The 15,913-nt window shown below is 39.7% G+C and overlaps 1 protein-coding gene across 6 annotated transcripts in view; it reads left to right on the top strand.

Moving 5' to 3' along the window:
* The window catches only part of GLP2R (glucagon like peptide 2 receptor), a 35,407-nt gene that overhangs the window by 2,181 nt on the left and 17,313 nt on the right, over positions 1 to 15,913 (top strand). For 4 of the 6 annotated variants that reach the window (XR_003537700.1, XM_027706482.1, XM_027706479.1 and 1 more), the window contains exons 3-8: positions 6,046 to 6,154; positions 9,606 to 9,710; positions 11,160 to 11,281; positions 13,033 to 13,139; positions 13,735 to 13,891; positions 15,199 to 15,358. Coding sequence is in view for 5 of the 6 variants with exons in the window: in XM_027706482.1 (XP_027562283.1) it covers positions 6,046 to 6,154; positions 9,606 to 9,710; positions 11,160 to 11,281; positions 13,033 to 13,139; positions 13,735 to 13,891; positions 15,199 to 15,358 (760 nt within the window). In the remaining variant the exon portion in view is untranslated. The remainder of the gene's footprint in view (positions 1 to 6,045; positions 6,155 to 9,605; positions 9,711 to 11,159; positions 11,282 to 13,032; positions 13,140 to 13,734; positions 13,892 to 15,198; positions 15,359 to 15,913) is intronic. The other 2 variants (XM_027706480.1, XM_027706483.1) reach the window with 1 other exon arrangement.

Here is a 15,913-nt window from a genome sequence, read left to right as displayed (position 1 = left end):
ACTTCTTTCTTCTATATTGTCTTATAATTTGGAAGAATTTTAGGTATTTAATGATAAAATATCTCAGTGTAATTCACTTCAAGGAAATTTTCAAGTAGGTTTTTAATAATCATTATTTATTAATATCAATCTTGATTTGAATAAATTTTCAAAATAATTAATAATATGTAGTAAATTTCAATTCAACAGAATAAAATTCATATATAGATTTACGGTACATTTCTTTGAAATGAGTGTATATAGGCATTAGCACAACCAACAGATTTACTCTAAACTGAAAACAATAAGGTATTTCTATCCACTCATTCTCCATTCTTCTGGCTTTCTAAGGAAGTGGGTTTGCATCTCTATGTGCTGGAGAGCCGATAACTGTGTTTCTAGCTTTTTTGTGAAAGGAAACACAATTTTTTTTTTTTTAAGAAAATATTCCTAATGCTTTTCTGTAATTCAAATCTGGGGCTTCTCCGTTTGGAGCTTCTGTTTATAGAACTGAAACAACTCTTAGGCTTGTGAAACACCTCGGCCAAAGCACTGGTTCCATCAATGCTAACAGAAAATATCCCAAGTACTTCTGTGTGATCAAAAGTTCACAAGACTATAAATCATAGTGAATTATTTTGTCATGGTGGTTCTTGGAACTTGTTTAAAGAAATATGTGCTATATTTCTTTATATTTTATTTCATAAGAAAGAAGAATTTAAAGGAATAACAGTCATACATCACTATATCTGTATTTTCTAGCAAAAACTTCTATAGATATGAAAAATAATAAACCAGGACCATGGCTGAAAGAATAAGAAAATATTTAACTTTTTATTTCTAGTTTACACATAAATTGAAGGATTTTTTTCCGTCCATAATAGCATAGTCTCAATAAACAGAAACATTTCATTTCACCAGTAGCTTAGTACAAAAAATTAAAAGCATGAAATCCTGATTATACTGTAGTCAGTTACGAAAAATTTAAATTTAAACCAGTCTGCAAATCATATATAATCCATTTCCTAAATGAAAGCTTCAGGCAGCACTTTCTGCTGCATCCAACATATTTTTAAACAGAGGTGTCATCTTGATGCAGTTTGTGGACTCTGAGCAAACTAAATAAATTGCTGATTTCTTTTGAGGTATGACCATCAGACTTAGTCATATTATCCAGACAGAGTTGCACTAGGGGCAAGTACTACTCATTAATGTTGTCCTGTACTCCTTCTCAACATCCTCTCTTGTATGTACAACTCCAGAAATGTCAATATTTCCCTGTACTGCAACATTTAGGACAGTAGGAAGAATTTCTTCACAGAAAGGGTGATTTGATCTTAGAATGGGCTGCCCAGGGAGTGGTGGAGTCACTGTCCGCAGAGGTGTTTAAGCAAAGACTGGATGTGGCACTCAGTGCCATGGTCTAGTTAACGTGGTGGTGTTTGGTCATAGGTTAGACTTGATCATCTCAGAGGTCTTTTCCAGCCTAATTGATTCTCTGGTTCTATAATTTTCAACTGATGGTTCATGTAACTTCATTTCTACAGCTAAATACAAATTTTCAAAAAGTCCTGACATATATTCTCCAGTTGTGGCTCCTACAAGCAAAACATTGCATTAGGTTTATCATGGTGCATGCTCTGCCAAAGGATTCACGTTTCTCTGTGATCTAAATGACCCTTATTTTCCCCTGCCATGTCCAGGGACACCTTCCACCAGACCAGGTTACTCCAAGCCTCGTCCAACATGGCCTTAAACGCTTCCAGAGATGGGGCACTCACAACTGCTATAGGAAACCTGTTCCATTCTTATTAGTAATTTAAATCTTTTCTATGTTCTTCTAAGTATATTTAAAATTGATTTTTCAGATCAGCTGACAGCTCAACTTTTTTTTCAGCTGCAGCTCTGGTTTTACATAGACTTGATCTTTTTTCATGAGAAAGTTTCATGGTAGAAAACCAAGCAACTCACAAGTATTTACATCAGTAGTGACCAGGTATTGGCTATGTGACCATGCCTGCAGCTTAGAAGAAATGGACAATTCCATAAGGAAGTGATGTGGTTCATTTAGGCCTAAACTGCTCCTCACTGTGGTTGAGTGAACTTCTTCATGACTGTCTGTCAACCTTGTCTCCAGGAATGGAACCAAACAAGCAGTCATGTAGCAGTGAGGCTTTCTTTGTATTTCCTTGTCCGTTTAATGCATTTGTTTATCAGAAACTGAAGTGTTCTCCCTTAAACACGGTCTTAAAGTCCTGTCTCCAAATGCGTCATCTCCATGTCTCTGCCTCTTCAAATGAGGTTCACTGACCTACGAGTGTCTGAAAAATTTCCCATAGTTCCCAGCATTTTGAGGCCTGCATGAGGGAAATGTCAAGATGCTTTTTATTTTGGAAACATGCATTCCTTTCTCATGGCTGTTGTAAATATTCTCTCCTTATCTTACAAGCCCATCACAGGAAGAATAATTATAGTCTTCCTACTCCCTGTAACTTTAGGTAGAGTGTCTGGAAATTAGTTGAGAGACTAAAAGCAGAGCATTGAGTGGGTAACATTTTACACAGTAAAAACATGCATGAAATGGTGATCCTAGGGAAGACCTAGCTCACAGTCTCCACTGTTCTTGTTTTGAAAGTAAATAGATATAGTTTTCTCTTCTTTCTTTTAAAAAAAACACTCCATAGGTTCAAAGGAACAAATACAGGTGAAGTTCACAACCATACATTGTTCTGGTTATAAATCTCAGCCCTTAGCACATCACAAAGCTCAGACAAGTCCAGGACAACTACGCATGTGGGAAAGGCGGTTTCAAAAAAAGGGTCTAGTCCTGGCAAAAGGAAATTGACTTTTCCTGGAGAACAGAAAAGCATTCTTTTGGTAGAAGGATTGTTTTAGAAAACTTACATTTGGTTTGGTCACCAAAATTTACTGTTTACAATTGGTAACATTTTCAATTTTCATTTCAATTTTCATTTTTGCTAACTTATAGTGACAGTGTTTTTTGACTGCTGACCTGCCTCTGGCCTCTCAAAGCCCTGGTTTCAGGAGACCAGGGTGCTTATTGCACAGAGACTTCTTAGACTGGTGTTCTTTTCCCTGGATAAAAAATGATCAAGTCATTGTGCTGATATTGGACTGTAAGCAGCATCCAGCATTATCCTTTCTCTGCTGTTTGGATTCTTATTGGGCATTTCTTCATCTGCCCAAATAACCAAAATTATCAATTTTGCATTTAATTCTTCTATTTTTAGCCATTGCTTTTCTAAACAGTAATTATCAGCTATGGTCCTCTTAAAGGCCTCTGCAGTCAGTGTTGTATGATAAAGATGTGCCAGAAAATATGAATATCCATCTATTTAGGGAGAGCATGTTAAAGTATAAGAGTCCCCTTGGGAAAACTGCAACCCTTACATTGCTAAAGGTGTATGCCACAGATGTCAACCACATCCTAAACACTTCAGTCACTGTATATAAAATCATTACTAAAATTTGTCTTTAGCTGGTAATTTTTAAATTTTTTTTTAAGAGTATAGTAGATTTGATATTTTATCACTGGAGATAAATTTAATTTTTTTCCTCTCTGCTAGCAACTGTTGATTTACATCCCTGACTTCACCTTTTCATGCTAATGTCTAGGTCTCTTTCCTTTTTGCTTACAGGCTTCCCAGTGCTAAGGGGGTAACTCAAGCCAGCACGTCCAAGCAGGGCTCTTAAGACTCTACTCTCAGTCCCTTATCAATCAGCACTGACAATCCCCTCAAGCCCTGTCATCTGTGGCCACAGAGCTATCCACATCTTATAAATGCTGCGACTCTCTCCCATGCAACATGCCAGAATTTGTCTGTCAAAGCAAATGCCTATTCAGACATCGATGTCCTTTTTTGCTTTACTTGCGTTTTCAGCCCATCTTCACCCAGAAAAGAAAAGAGTGGGTAATAGGCCCAGTATGACCTTGTGTGTTGAGGGTGGACTGTTTTTGCTTTTAGGAGCAGCTAAACGTGTTTAGGCCCAGAGGATTCCAGAGCACAGCACAGGGTGAGCAGGCAAAGAGAAGGAGCCAGAACAAGTGTTCTGGTTCCAGCCATAGTAGGGACCCAGAGATTATTCCATGACACCTCACATCATTGCTGGGGGAGGGGGAAGTGACTGTCTTCCAGGGGGAAGGGGTTACTTCCAGTCAAGCAAATGTGGAGGAAGGACCGGTTTGGTATTGTCTGTTTTCAGGGGTTGATTTCCATGTGAGTAATTTCTTTTCTTGTACCCTCTGTCCTTAGTACTGATGGTGTTACTATTCTCTTTCTTATCTCATTGCTGTTTCCAGTAAATTGTTCTTATCTCAACTTGTGATCTTCGCCTTTTGTGCCTCCAGTTGGAGAGGAGAGGGGAAGTGGTTCATGGTTTTAGTGGGAGTACCAAATTGGAGAATACCATTCCTAAACCATGACAGCCTGGAGCCAGGAGCCTGCCAGCATAGGAGCAGCCAAGCAGAGGAGACTGCTCTTGTAATCACGGGATGGTGGCTTTCCAGAAGGGACTCAGTAGAGTCTGCTGTCATTAGACTGACTAAATCCAAAGTTAAGACTGTCTTCAAAGCTTCACTACTAAAAGGGAGATTTTTCTTGAGGTGCTTTTATTTCTATTCTTTCAAAACAGATCACATCAACATATCATATTCCAGATTAAACTGTCTTCAGAAATGTAGCTTTTCAGAATTTAAAAATTCTTGATCTCCTCTGGAAGAGGAAGATCAGACAGGAAGGTGTAGAAAAAAACAGCTTTGAAAATATCTAAAACATAGATATTACATAGTGATACTAAACATTATATATTGATATAAGGTATTAGATAAACCAAAAAAAATCCCAACCCCAGCAAACCCCCCAATAACGCAAAAACATCTCATCCTAAAAAAGAAAAACAAACAAACAAAAAAAAAGGGAAAATTAATGTACTTATAAAAGTTCAGAACATAAGAAAATCCATTTGTGTGAGATGTTTTATATGGAGAAAATTTTGAAAAGGGAAAAAACAATTCTCCATTTTATTACATGGGTAATCTTGAGGGCAAAGACTCTTCTCACCTATGGAAACAAGAGGAAAGCAAATTAGTGTCCTGTCCAGGCAAAAAAGGGCAGCACAGTTGGTGCAGATGGGAGAGTAAAACTAAGATTTACAAAAGTGTTTCTTAGAAAAAAAAAAAGAGGAAATTGCAGCTACTGGTGAAATAAGTGGTCTTTGAAATGCTGGACAGGAGTACAGAATGCACCAGAGGAAAGGTGCTAGTAAATAAATAACAAAGCTTATTCATTACTCTTATATTTTTTTTTCCTTTTTTTTGCTGTTCTACTCGACCAGGTGTGCTTGATTATCTTTAAAAATACTGTAAGAATAAACAGCCCTCAAAATTATCATCAGTCAGATTCCTACATTAAACTAGCAGAAACATAAATCCATAGCTGACCTTGGCATAAGTTAACTATAAAAAGACTAGAAAGACTGTGAAGTTAGTGAAGATCAGCACACATTTTCTACAGTAGAGGAATGAAATTACAATATTTTTAGTGCACCCTCACAGTTCCTGGCAATTAAATGTCTATGTGGATCTTTTAAAAGGAACTTTACAGAAGTTGAAAAAAAATTGTGGTAATATAGCACTATGGCAATACATTACTTGTTTGGGCAGAGACAGTAAACGAAGAAATTTCAATAATAGGGTGGTGAGGCCCTGGCACAGGTTGCCCAGAGAAGCTGTGGCTGCCCCATCTCTGGAAGGGTTCAAGGCCAGGTTGGATGGGGCTTGGAACAACCTGGGACAGTGGAAAGTATCCCTGTCCATGATGGGGGGTTGGAACTACATGATCTTTAATCTCCCTTCTAACCCAAAGCTTTCTGTGTTTCTGCGATTCTACAATTTCCGGAGAAGGAATGTCTGTCTTTATCTCCCTTTTTATCTACCCTCCATTGTCCTCTCTGTCCTCTTGTCTCCTCTTCTCTGACATTTCTTATAATGGAAAGAATCTTGCCATTAAAGACCGAAAGATTCTAACTGATTTTCCTCATGTACAGTATTTTCACTCCCAGGCCAAAGGATCTCTGCTGGAAAAAACCACTACTGAATGGAATAAATATAAACGGGAATGCTTGAAAATGCTACAGGAATCAACTATAGATACTGGTAAGGAATTAAACAGCACAATAAAGAACTGTGTTAAGTAACATTGATGAATATGCAAATCATGAAATTAATGGCTCTCTTATTCCTGAAACATGTTAGGTTCCTACACATAAAACCAGATCATATAAAGAAAGGAAACACTGAACAAATGATGCCACTGTGGTGTGGCATTGAGTGCCTGGTCCAGAGGTACCTGCTAGCCATTTTTTGTAAGAACCTGGTAAGACCAGTTTTCACTTCCTGTTTCAACCTGAAGGAAGTCAAACTCGATTCCTGGAAACTATGCTAACCACAGGAGAACAGAGCACCCAGGGAAAACAATATGTCTCCCATTTCTAGACTTTGAAACCTGAACCATGGCAAACAAGGACTCAAAACACTTGGGACCTGACAGAGGACAGAGTCTGTTTTCTGCCTGGTCAAGGCAGCTGAGGAGCTGCTGCCTTCTCACAGGACTGCTTGTGCATTTTGGGACACAACCATTAGGATAATAAGCTGTGATACAGAACCAGGTTTTCCCATGTTCACTTGACACAAACATTAGCTTTAGGTTGCTTGTTTATTCTCTTGTGTCTATGGCTCTTGGATTCTTGGAAAAAGAGCAGTATAGCTTCAGAGGACAGCGTCTTGTCCTGAGTCCACACCTCCCACCTTTGGTTAGGTGCTCAAAGTTTTATGCTGTTTGGCAAAAGGGGATTTTATAATTTGTCATTATTTCACTCTGCTCACATGCAGACTCTGCTCAGTAGAGTATAAACTCGGCTCAGCTAGGTGTTTTGTCTTAAAGAAAAGATAGCAAGGGTTTGGTTACAGTAGTTGGAGAAGTCCAAGAAGTAGCTGGGAGAGAGGTGATTGCAGTTCACCAAGGAAAGATTAAAAGTGAATCTGGCTATAGGCAGGTATTGAAAGCACCCTCACCAAATTTGGTGGGGACTCCAAACGAGGAGGTGAGGTGGATGTGTCAGAAGTCAGAGTCATCTGTGGAAAATAGGAGAGAAAACACAGAAAGGTCAGAGAAAGACACTTGCATAAGTTACACGCTATGTGACGACAGTCAGAGAGGCAAGAAAGTGGAGTCAAAGAGGCAAGAAAGTGGTGAGGACTGCAGAGAGAACAAGTGTTTTTCTGAAAAGCAAGGGAAGCAAAGCACAGATCAGCTCAGCCAGTACTCATGCAGTATGGCTTACAAATAACACTGACAGGAAAGAAAGAGAAAGAGTAGTGAGCAGCTGGAGATCAATGACCAGTGGTGACCTTAGTGTGCAGAAACCCTCAGCATGATGCAAAAGAAGAGTGTATTCTCCTGTGAAGGCAGAGAATGGTGTCTTTGATGGTAATTAGAACTAAGCCAGATGACCCTGGCAAGATATTAGAGGGAAGTAGTTTGTAGTAGGTGATGAAGAGAACTATGGGGACTCAGAACTCCAGTTTTCATGAAATAAAAAAAAAAAAGAGGTATTTTTCTGGCAGCCTACCCAATTTACACTTGAACAAACCTTGATCAGAAATTGGGGGAAAGGAATAATAAAAATGCAGCTTTAAATGTTAACAGCTATACAGGTCATAACACGGTGCCACAGATGTTGAGCCTCAAAGATAGAATGGAATTTGTAAGAATGCACATACTGTGCTCTGTATTTGAGCAGAAGCACCCCCAAAAGATGCTAGTGAGATAGCACACAGCTGTATTTGTTGCTCCCCGTATTCTTCCTCCCACATAAGTTTCTCAAAGTATTGCTAAGCAAAGCAGGATATACTCTTCTAGCTTAGGATGGGCAAACCCATTAAAGCTAAGAGAGAAGAACTTCAGTGTATCCCAAAAAGAAAGACACTAGGGAAGCCATTAATGCATTTTATGTTTTGTTAGTCACCCGGTTGCACCGTTTCAATTCTGCATTATCAAATGTTTTGTCTTTACCTTAAGTCCCGTGAGTGATATGATACCTATGAATCTTAAAACTGAGTTAGTCTGAGATATTACCAGTGATACAACCTCTACTAATATCTCTGGTAATAAGAGATATTGCCCAAAGGCTAAGAGAAGTCACTGTGAGAAGCTGGCAGAGGTCTGAGCTAAGAACAGTTGTCACAGGTTTCGGGAAAGGTGAAAGGTCTTCCATTTACCAGTCTGCTGCACGTACCAAAACCAATGAGTGATAGCATGTGTGATGGTTTCAGTCTAGGCCTTCCTGGAGACCAGCTTGTAACCAGGAAGGAACTAGGAAAGCAACAAAGGAAGTATTCCATGCTATTCCTTTACGTAACCTGGGGTATAAATAGGGCATAGATAAGAGAGCTTGCTCTCTTCCTTTCCGGCGAGGTTCGAGAACGGTGGGTCCCTGTCTTGGTCTGGCTTATCTGGAGCTGAGGCCTACGGTGGCTGCTGTTATCTGCCACGTGTGAGGGGAGAGTGCTGGGCCGCGTCCAGCCGTCCTGCTTCTCTCAAGGCAAGTGGTGAGATTTTGCCAGTTCTTTAGTTTGCTGGTTACCGAGATTTTTAGATTGTGTAGACCTGTTTTGTTTCAGTCCCTTTTCATCCAATTTTGTCCTTTTTCCCTTCTCCCTTTCCCACTTCTCTTTGGGAAGCTATTTAGGGTTTCTGGGGTTATAGATATATATATAATATTCTCACTGTATATATCTGTTTCATATGTAAAATATATATTTTTGCTATAGCTTCGGCTGCTTGGTTTTTTTTCCTTCCCTCTCTGGGAAGCAGACCCTGTTGTCAAGTTTCGGAGACTTGGCAGGAAGCCAGCTTGAAACTTGCACAGCATGCCTGGAATCTGACTGTTATATTTGGACCACAGAGGCCTCAGGATCATAGTCTCGTAAAATCACAGACACATAGAACTTCCTGAGTTGGAAGGGACCCACAGGGATCATCCTGTCCAACCCCTGGCCCTGCCCATGGCACCCCAACAATCCCACCATCTCCCTGAGAGCATTGTTCAAATGCTCCTGGAGCTCTGGCAGCCTTGGTGCTGTGCTCACTGACCTGGGGAGCCTGGTCAGTGCCAACCACCCTCTGGGGGAAGAACCTTTTGCTGAGATCCAACCTGACCCTGCCCTGACACAGCTCCAGCCATTCCCTCGGGTCCTGTCACTGGTCACACAGAGCAGAGATCAGTGCCTGCCCCTCCACTGCCCCTTTTGAGGAAGCTGCAGACCACAGTGAGGTCTGACCTCAGTATCTCTGTGAAGAGCAATATGCTTATCTCCTAGTAAAGTGTGTAAAACCTGCAGCTGTTGTGTGGATCCAAGGAAGAAAGGCAGCAGCTGTTTCTGCCCTGTGCATGGAGCACTGCACAGTGAATGCACAATGTTTATCTGCTACATCTTGTTACTCTGGAGTAGCTTGCAGATTACCTGGAACAGCACACAATGGTTTCCATGTTTGTCCATTGTCTGGACAGCTTTTTGTAAAACTTTTATTTGCTTCTCTCCCCAGGAATACATTGCAATGGGACATTTGATCAGTTTGTTTGCTGGCCTTACTCACCCCCAGGAAATGTCTCTGTTCCTTGTCCTTCATATTTGCCATGGTTGGAAAATGGTAATGTGAAAGTGGTAACTTGTCTTCGAGTTTGTGCTGGGAATCCAGCTAAAGGACAGGTGGTGCTTGTCTACCTTGTCCCAGTGTCCTATGAAGTGTCTGAGTGCTCTCTTGGCTCTTTCTACCCCTTTTCTGAATTGAGGCACAAAATCATTGTCGATGTTTGTTTGCTCTTTTTTTCCATTTGTGCTTGCCACATCTCCATATTGTCTGCTCTAAAGCAACATTTGCAAGGTCACGTAAACATATTGTCAGGACATTATTGACAGTAGCAGATCTGGGGCTCAGCTTCTGAAGTTCAACTTCTGGGGTCCCCACTGACCCCCAGACACGAAATTCTCTCCCAGAAAACTGTAAGAGCCAAACCAAGCAGCAGACCAAGCAGTCAGCCCTCCAGTAGGATATAGCACACCAACAGCAAGTGGTGTGGTGAACAAACAAGCCTTCCAAGTAGCGTTTTCCTGGCAGGAGTGGAGCAGGGAAGCTCTCAGGAAGGGAAAAATAAAATCATCTTCAGAAGCAAAATTGTTGAAGAGCAAACAACATTCCTTTTCTCCTAAAGAAATGAAAGGGCATTCCTACCACCACAGAGCAGCATTTGTGAATCCTGCTACACAGCCTTTTTTAGCTGCATTTCTAATACCACTTGGAGGGGCCAATTCTGCCTGAGTTTTTTAACACTTGGGAGACTACTATAGGTTGCTTATCCCAGCTTTCTCGAGCTCACACCACACACAGTTTGTTCTTTAATATCATTTGTCCTTTTTTATGCTGATAAGCAGAAAGAGACCAAGCTTCTATCTAATCTTCCAAACAACTGTTTCTGCCAACAATTTAGAACAGATCCAGCTCTTCACAATAAACATGAAAACATCTTCCCTCCATGTAACAGAGACTTGTTTTTCTCTTGTTCTGTCTGAATTTCCACAAAAACTAGGACAATGCAGTGAAAGCCAAGAAAGATTCACCAGTTCACTCCAGGTGCTGAAGGGTCCCCATAGCACAGAACTGAAACACTAGCCTGCAACACTTGCCATATCAGGTGTTACAGGGAAAGATCATTCCCTAATCAAATTCTCCTACAGTTTTGACTGCACAACCTGGGCAATGAATTACCCATATTTGATGGAGCTTAGGAGCTTAATGAGGAAAAAGAATAAAGTGAGATTCAGGCTTTTTTTTTTTTTTGATATAGTAACTCTGTGGGGTTGTTTGTAAAAATCAGGTACATTCTGGGAATTTGTTTCTACTAGATTACATTCCTACTTTGTCCTATGTAAATATGGAAAATATATTGTCAAAGACAAAAGAAAAGTGGGGTTCACTGCTTTTTCGAGTGGGGGTGGTGTGGTATCTATTGTGGTGGTACAAGGAAGAAATCTTTCAAATGTGTATGAAAAATGAAATCTTTATTTTGATCTTTCTGACTAAACCTCTGTTTACTTTCAGGAAGCATAGGACATGTATACAGAGTCTGCTTGGATGAAGGGATTTGGCAAACAAAGGAAAATTCCACAGACATTTGGCGGGATAGTTCAGAATGTTCTGAGAAAAATCATTTCCAAAAAAAAGTAAGTAAGTTTTATATTATGGTTGAATACTTTAATCTTCTTAATCCCTTCTCAAGTAACTGACAAAACATTTCCACTGAATACCTGCAATGAATGTTCAAATTTCATTTAAATTACCAAATGGAAAACTGTTATTTTATTTAGAAGCAGCAGAAGAGGAAATATTAAGGAAGGGGATTCCTGCTTTAGATGCCACAAATTATTTTCTGTTCAGAGTCTAGTGTTCACATATGCTGTTTTTCCGTAATAAAATAGAAAAAGACGGCAACTTGTCAAGCAAATAACTTAAATGCAAACATCTCAGCATCTCCACAAATCACAGTAGTCTATCAAGTTCAGACAACTTCCCTCCTGAGCCCTTCAACATTTAATAAGCCTTTTAGCACTTAATGAACCATTAATTGGTCATTTCAAGTTTAGCTGGTCAGAGACTGGTGGATTCTCTCTAGTGCTGATGCCTTCCATCCTGTATTTTCCATATTGCATCAGCCCAAGAGCTGGACTTCATCAGCAGAGGGGAAACTTCTTTTGCCATGGAGTTCAGCTTAGCTGATGTAAAAATTAGTCTCTTAGGTGAGCACTGTTATTTTTTACTTTATTGGATGAGTGCTGTTTATTACTTTATCGAGTAACATTGCTTTATTGATGAAACACTATTAGTTCAGTATCTCCAGGCACTACCACTACTAAGTTTTTAATAAGTTTTTTATCTAGTGAGTACATGAATTTCTAAACTTTCAGTTTATTTAGAGTGACTAATGGTTGGGAATCTCCTGCAGCCACACTGCTCTCCCTGGTCATTTTCACCCTCTTTGAGAGGCCCAGCTCACAAGCATAAAATTATTAAGGACAACTACTAGCAGAAAGACAGTGCTAAAATCCCTGGTGCTGAGAAGGAAAACAAGAAAAACAGCAAACTTACTGAGGAAAAGACACAGGTTCCAAGAAAATCTCTGCAGGCCAGATATGGATTAGGAAAATCACATATATCTCACATTCCCTCTGCAGAGAAGCTTTCATTGAGCTAGAAAAGGAGTATGAATAGTTGAGAGGTAGACATAAGCAGCTAAAATGGAAAAACCTAGCAAAAAAAAGTTAAATGAAGCAAATCAGACAGAAATTTGTGGTGCAGGGCCAGGAGCTGGACTTGGACTCCTTGTGGGTACCTTTCAGCTCAGGATGTTCTATGATAATCTATGAAAATGTAAGTGCTTTTCTTCCTCCTCTGGGGTCTTATTTGTCACTTGAAGATATTCTATACAGCTCCAATTTAATAATTTTTATTTTTTTCTTTGAACTCAAGGCTGAAGTCAGTCTATTTCAATACCTCTAGACAGAACTAACTCTCAAAATTGTACAGCACAACTGATCTTTAACTGTGTCTCCAGGCCACACACAGAGTAAGTGTACTTGTGTGTGCAAGGTTGAGTGTGCTGATCTCTGCAACTGTTAACCCACCAGGATCTATTTGGTGCATAGAATCATGGCAATGAGTAGCTGTGATTCAGACTATGAATGGTGTTTGTGCAGGAGAAATTTGAAATGAGTCTGAAAGTGCTTTTGAATTTAAAAAGTAACTAAGTCTGGCTGCAAATGTCTCTGTCATAGACTGGTTTCACAAGGCAGTGCAGAGGGCAGGCACCAGATCTCTACCCTGACTCCTTGCAACTTGAAGGTGAACATAAAAGTTTCTGAGCTGTTTGTGATCTGCCCACCTGCCTACATAACATATTTTTCTTCTTTGTTTCTAGGAAGAAGAACACAAACTACTTACCACATTACAGCTGTTATACACTATAGGGTATTACTTTTCTCTGATCTCACTTGTATTAGCTCTGCTTATACTTTCTTTACTCAGGTTAGTACAAATTTACATGCATTTTAGAAGTACAGACTCCTGTACACACATTCTCCTTTTTATGTAATTGAATGTATGACTTAGATTGCAATGCTCCAGTACATTCCAGCCTTCCAGTACCTAAAGGGGTTACAAAAAATGCTGGGAAGGGACTTTGGACAAGGGCATGGAGCGACAGGAAAAGGCTTTAAGATGAAGAGGGTATATTTAGACTGGATATTAGGAAGAAATTCCTGTGAGGTCATGGCACAGGTCATCCACAGAAACTGTGGCTTCCCCATCCCTGGAAGTGTTCAAGGCCAGATTGGACAGGCCTTGGAGCAACCTGTTCTAGTGGAAGGTGTACCTGACCATGGCAGGGAGTGGAATGAGAAGGGGATTATGGTCCCTTCCAACCAAAACTATTCTGTGATTCTATGTAAATAATTTGTGTTTTCCTAATAAGCAGCACAAAAGCAATTCCTAAGCAAAATCCATTCATGACAACAATGTGAATACAACTGTTTTGCTACTTTTTTTTGTTGATTTTTAAAAATTTTATTTCTGCAAATTAAATACATTCCAGAGGATGCATACATTATTTTTTCTCCCACAGAAAACTTCACTGCACAAGAAACTACATCCATATGAATTTATTTGCATCTTTTATCTTGCGTGCCACAGCAGTTCTTATAAAAGACACTGTATACTACAATATTTACTCAAAGAGACCAAATGATGAAAGTGGATGGATACTATACCTCAGTCCAGAGGTAATGAGTTATTTCATAGCTAATAGTAAATATGTGCTGGTAGTGGCTGTAACAGTTACAGTTTTGGAAATTTGCCATAATCAGGTTTTGAGGTATTTGTTGATCAAACTTAGGATGTTGAAATTTTGCTGATAAAATTTGGCGTAATCAAGATAAAATTCTGATTTGACAAATTGTAATAGGTTGATTTTATAGGAAGGCTCTTATAGAAAGAACATATTAATGGAGTGCTATATTTAGAAACAGACAAATAAGTAAAACAACTCACACCTGCAACTTTCAGGAAGAAATCTCAGTATTTATTTGGCACCTATTCAACACCACATTTATTCACTCCTCTTATGCATAGCATAAAGCAGTGCACACAAATCTTGCTTTTCTGACAATAGTATCTGTAGTGGTTTAGGAATGGTATTCCCCAACTTGGTGTTCACTGAAACACCACGTGCCGCTCGCTCACTCCCCCCATCCCCCTGCGGTGGGAAGGAGAGGAGAATTAGAGACACAAAAGGCAGAGATCGTGGGTTGAGAAAAGAACAATTTACTGGAAGAAGCAACGAGATAATAAAATGAACAGTAACATCAACAATACCAATGACAGAGGTAGGCAAATGATTCACACCAATCACTCATCGTGTGGAACCGACACCACCTGATTGCTCACCCAGCAAACCGGAAAAATGTGACTGCCCTGTGCAGGGCTGGGGTGGGATCGAAAACCCTGGGGTCCTGCCGTACATCTCCTGGCTGCTGCAAAAGTTACTTCTGTCTGTCTGGAACCAGGACAGTATCACACAATGTATTTCTTCCCTGTGAGGGTGGTGAGGTCCTGGCACAGGTTGCCCAGAGAAGCTGTGGCTGCCCCATCCCTAGAAGTGTCCAAGGCCAGGTTGGATGGGGCTTGGAGCAACCTGGGCTAGTGGAAGGTGTCTCTGTCCATGGTCAGAGGGTGGAACTGGATGATCTTTAATGTCCCTTCCAATCCAAACCATTCTGTGATTCTGTGATTTTCTATGAAACAGCACTAAGAGAGAGAAAAACAGTATAAAGGCTTTTCTGTACTAGGAAAATGTATTAATTTTCTTACATCTGTTTAGAAAATGGAATAACAACACCTCATTTGCAACCACTGTGAATAAATTATACTTGTAGGATGTTGTAGGAATAGAGCTTGTCCATGTCAACAAGCAAAATTACCTGCAAGATGTTAATGGTGACTATTATTTTAATAGCTCATCAGTAAAAATTTTGATATGCGGATTATGACACCTATATTTACAATGATTCCTGATCTCTCATTCCTACAGATTGTAATAATTTGCAGGACTGCCCAATTTTTCATGCATTACTTCGTTGGGGCAAATTACTTTTGGCTATTAGTAGAAGGAATTTATCTGCACACATTATTGATAACTGTGGTACTCTCTGAAAGACGACTGCTGCAGACATACATTGTGATAGGATGGGGTAAGTCCTTAACTGTTTCTGAGTACTTGATTATGTGATGCTTTGTTGAGTCAGTGGAGGATATTTTGTAAAGAAGAAAGTAAAATCTGAACTCTGTTAGTTTTGAAGCCAGCAATTGTAGATGAGAGTATGGCAGTAGTGGTACATTCATGGCAGCTCAACTGGTGGACCTGCACGTAGAGGACTTAGCAAAATTGGTTCATAAGAAAACAGGAGCCTGGTGGGCAGAACAAGAAGAAATTTTACTATTTTCGACTGTATATTCTGTCGTCACTGAATATTATGGTACTACCAGCAACTTCATTTCCTTCTTTTGTATTAGAGCACCTACGTAACAAAAAATGTCAAAACATAAGTAATTTTCTTTTAAATATTCCCCTTCCCACCTCACCTGAAAGTTCTACAATGTGCTTTAAGGTAGAGGACAATCTGAAACACTGCATGAGTCAGGTCTTACATTTCAGGCATTTTTCGTGAAATAAAGAAAATGTAATGTTAGTTACAAGCGTTTAAACAGTTTTGTATATACTATGTCCTGTAGTCTGACAATTTTTT

Source organism: Neopelma chrysocephalum, unplaced genomic scaffold, assembly GCF_003984885.1.
Source record: "Neopelma chrysocephalum unplaced genomic scaffold, ASM398488v2 Primary Assembly neopelma1_377, whole genome shotgun sequence".
In the NCBI taxonomy this organism is placed as follows: Eukaryota; Metazoa; Chordata; class Aves; order Passeriformes; family Pipridae; genus Neopelma; species Neopelma chrysocephalum.
Note: the sequence above shows the minus strand (reverse complement) of the source record. Positions and strands in the feature narration are given on the sequence as shown.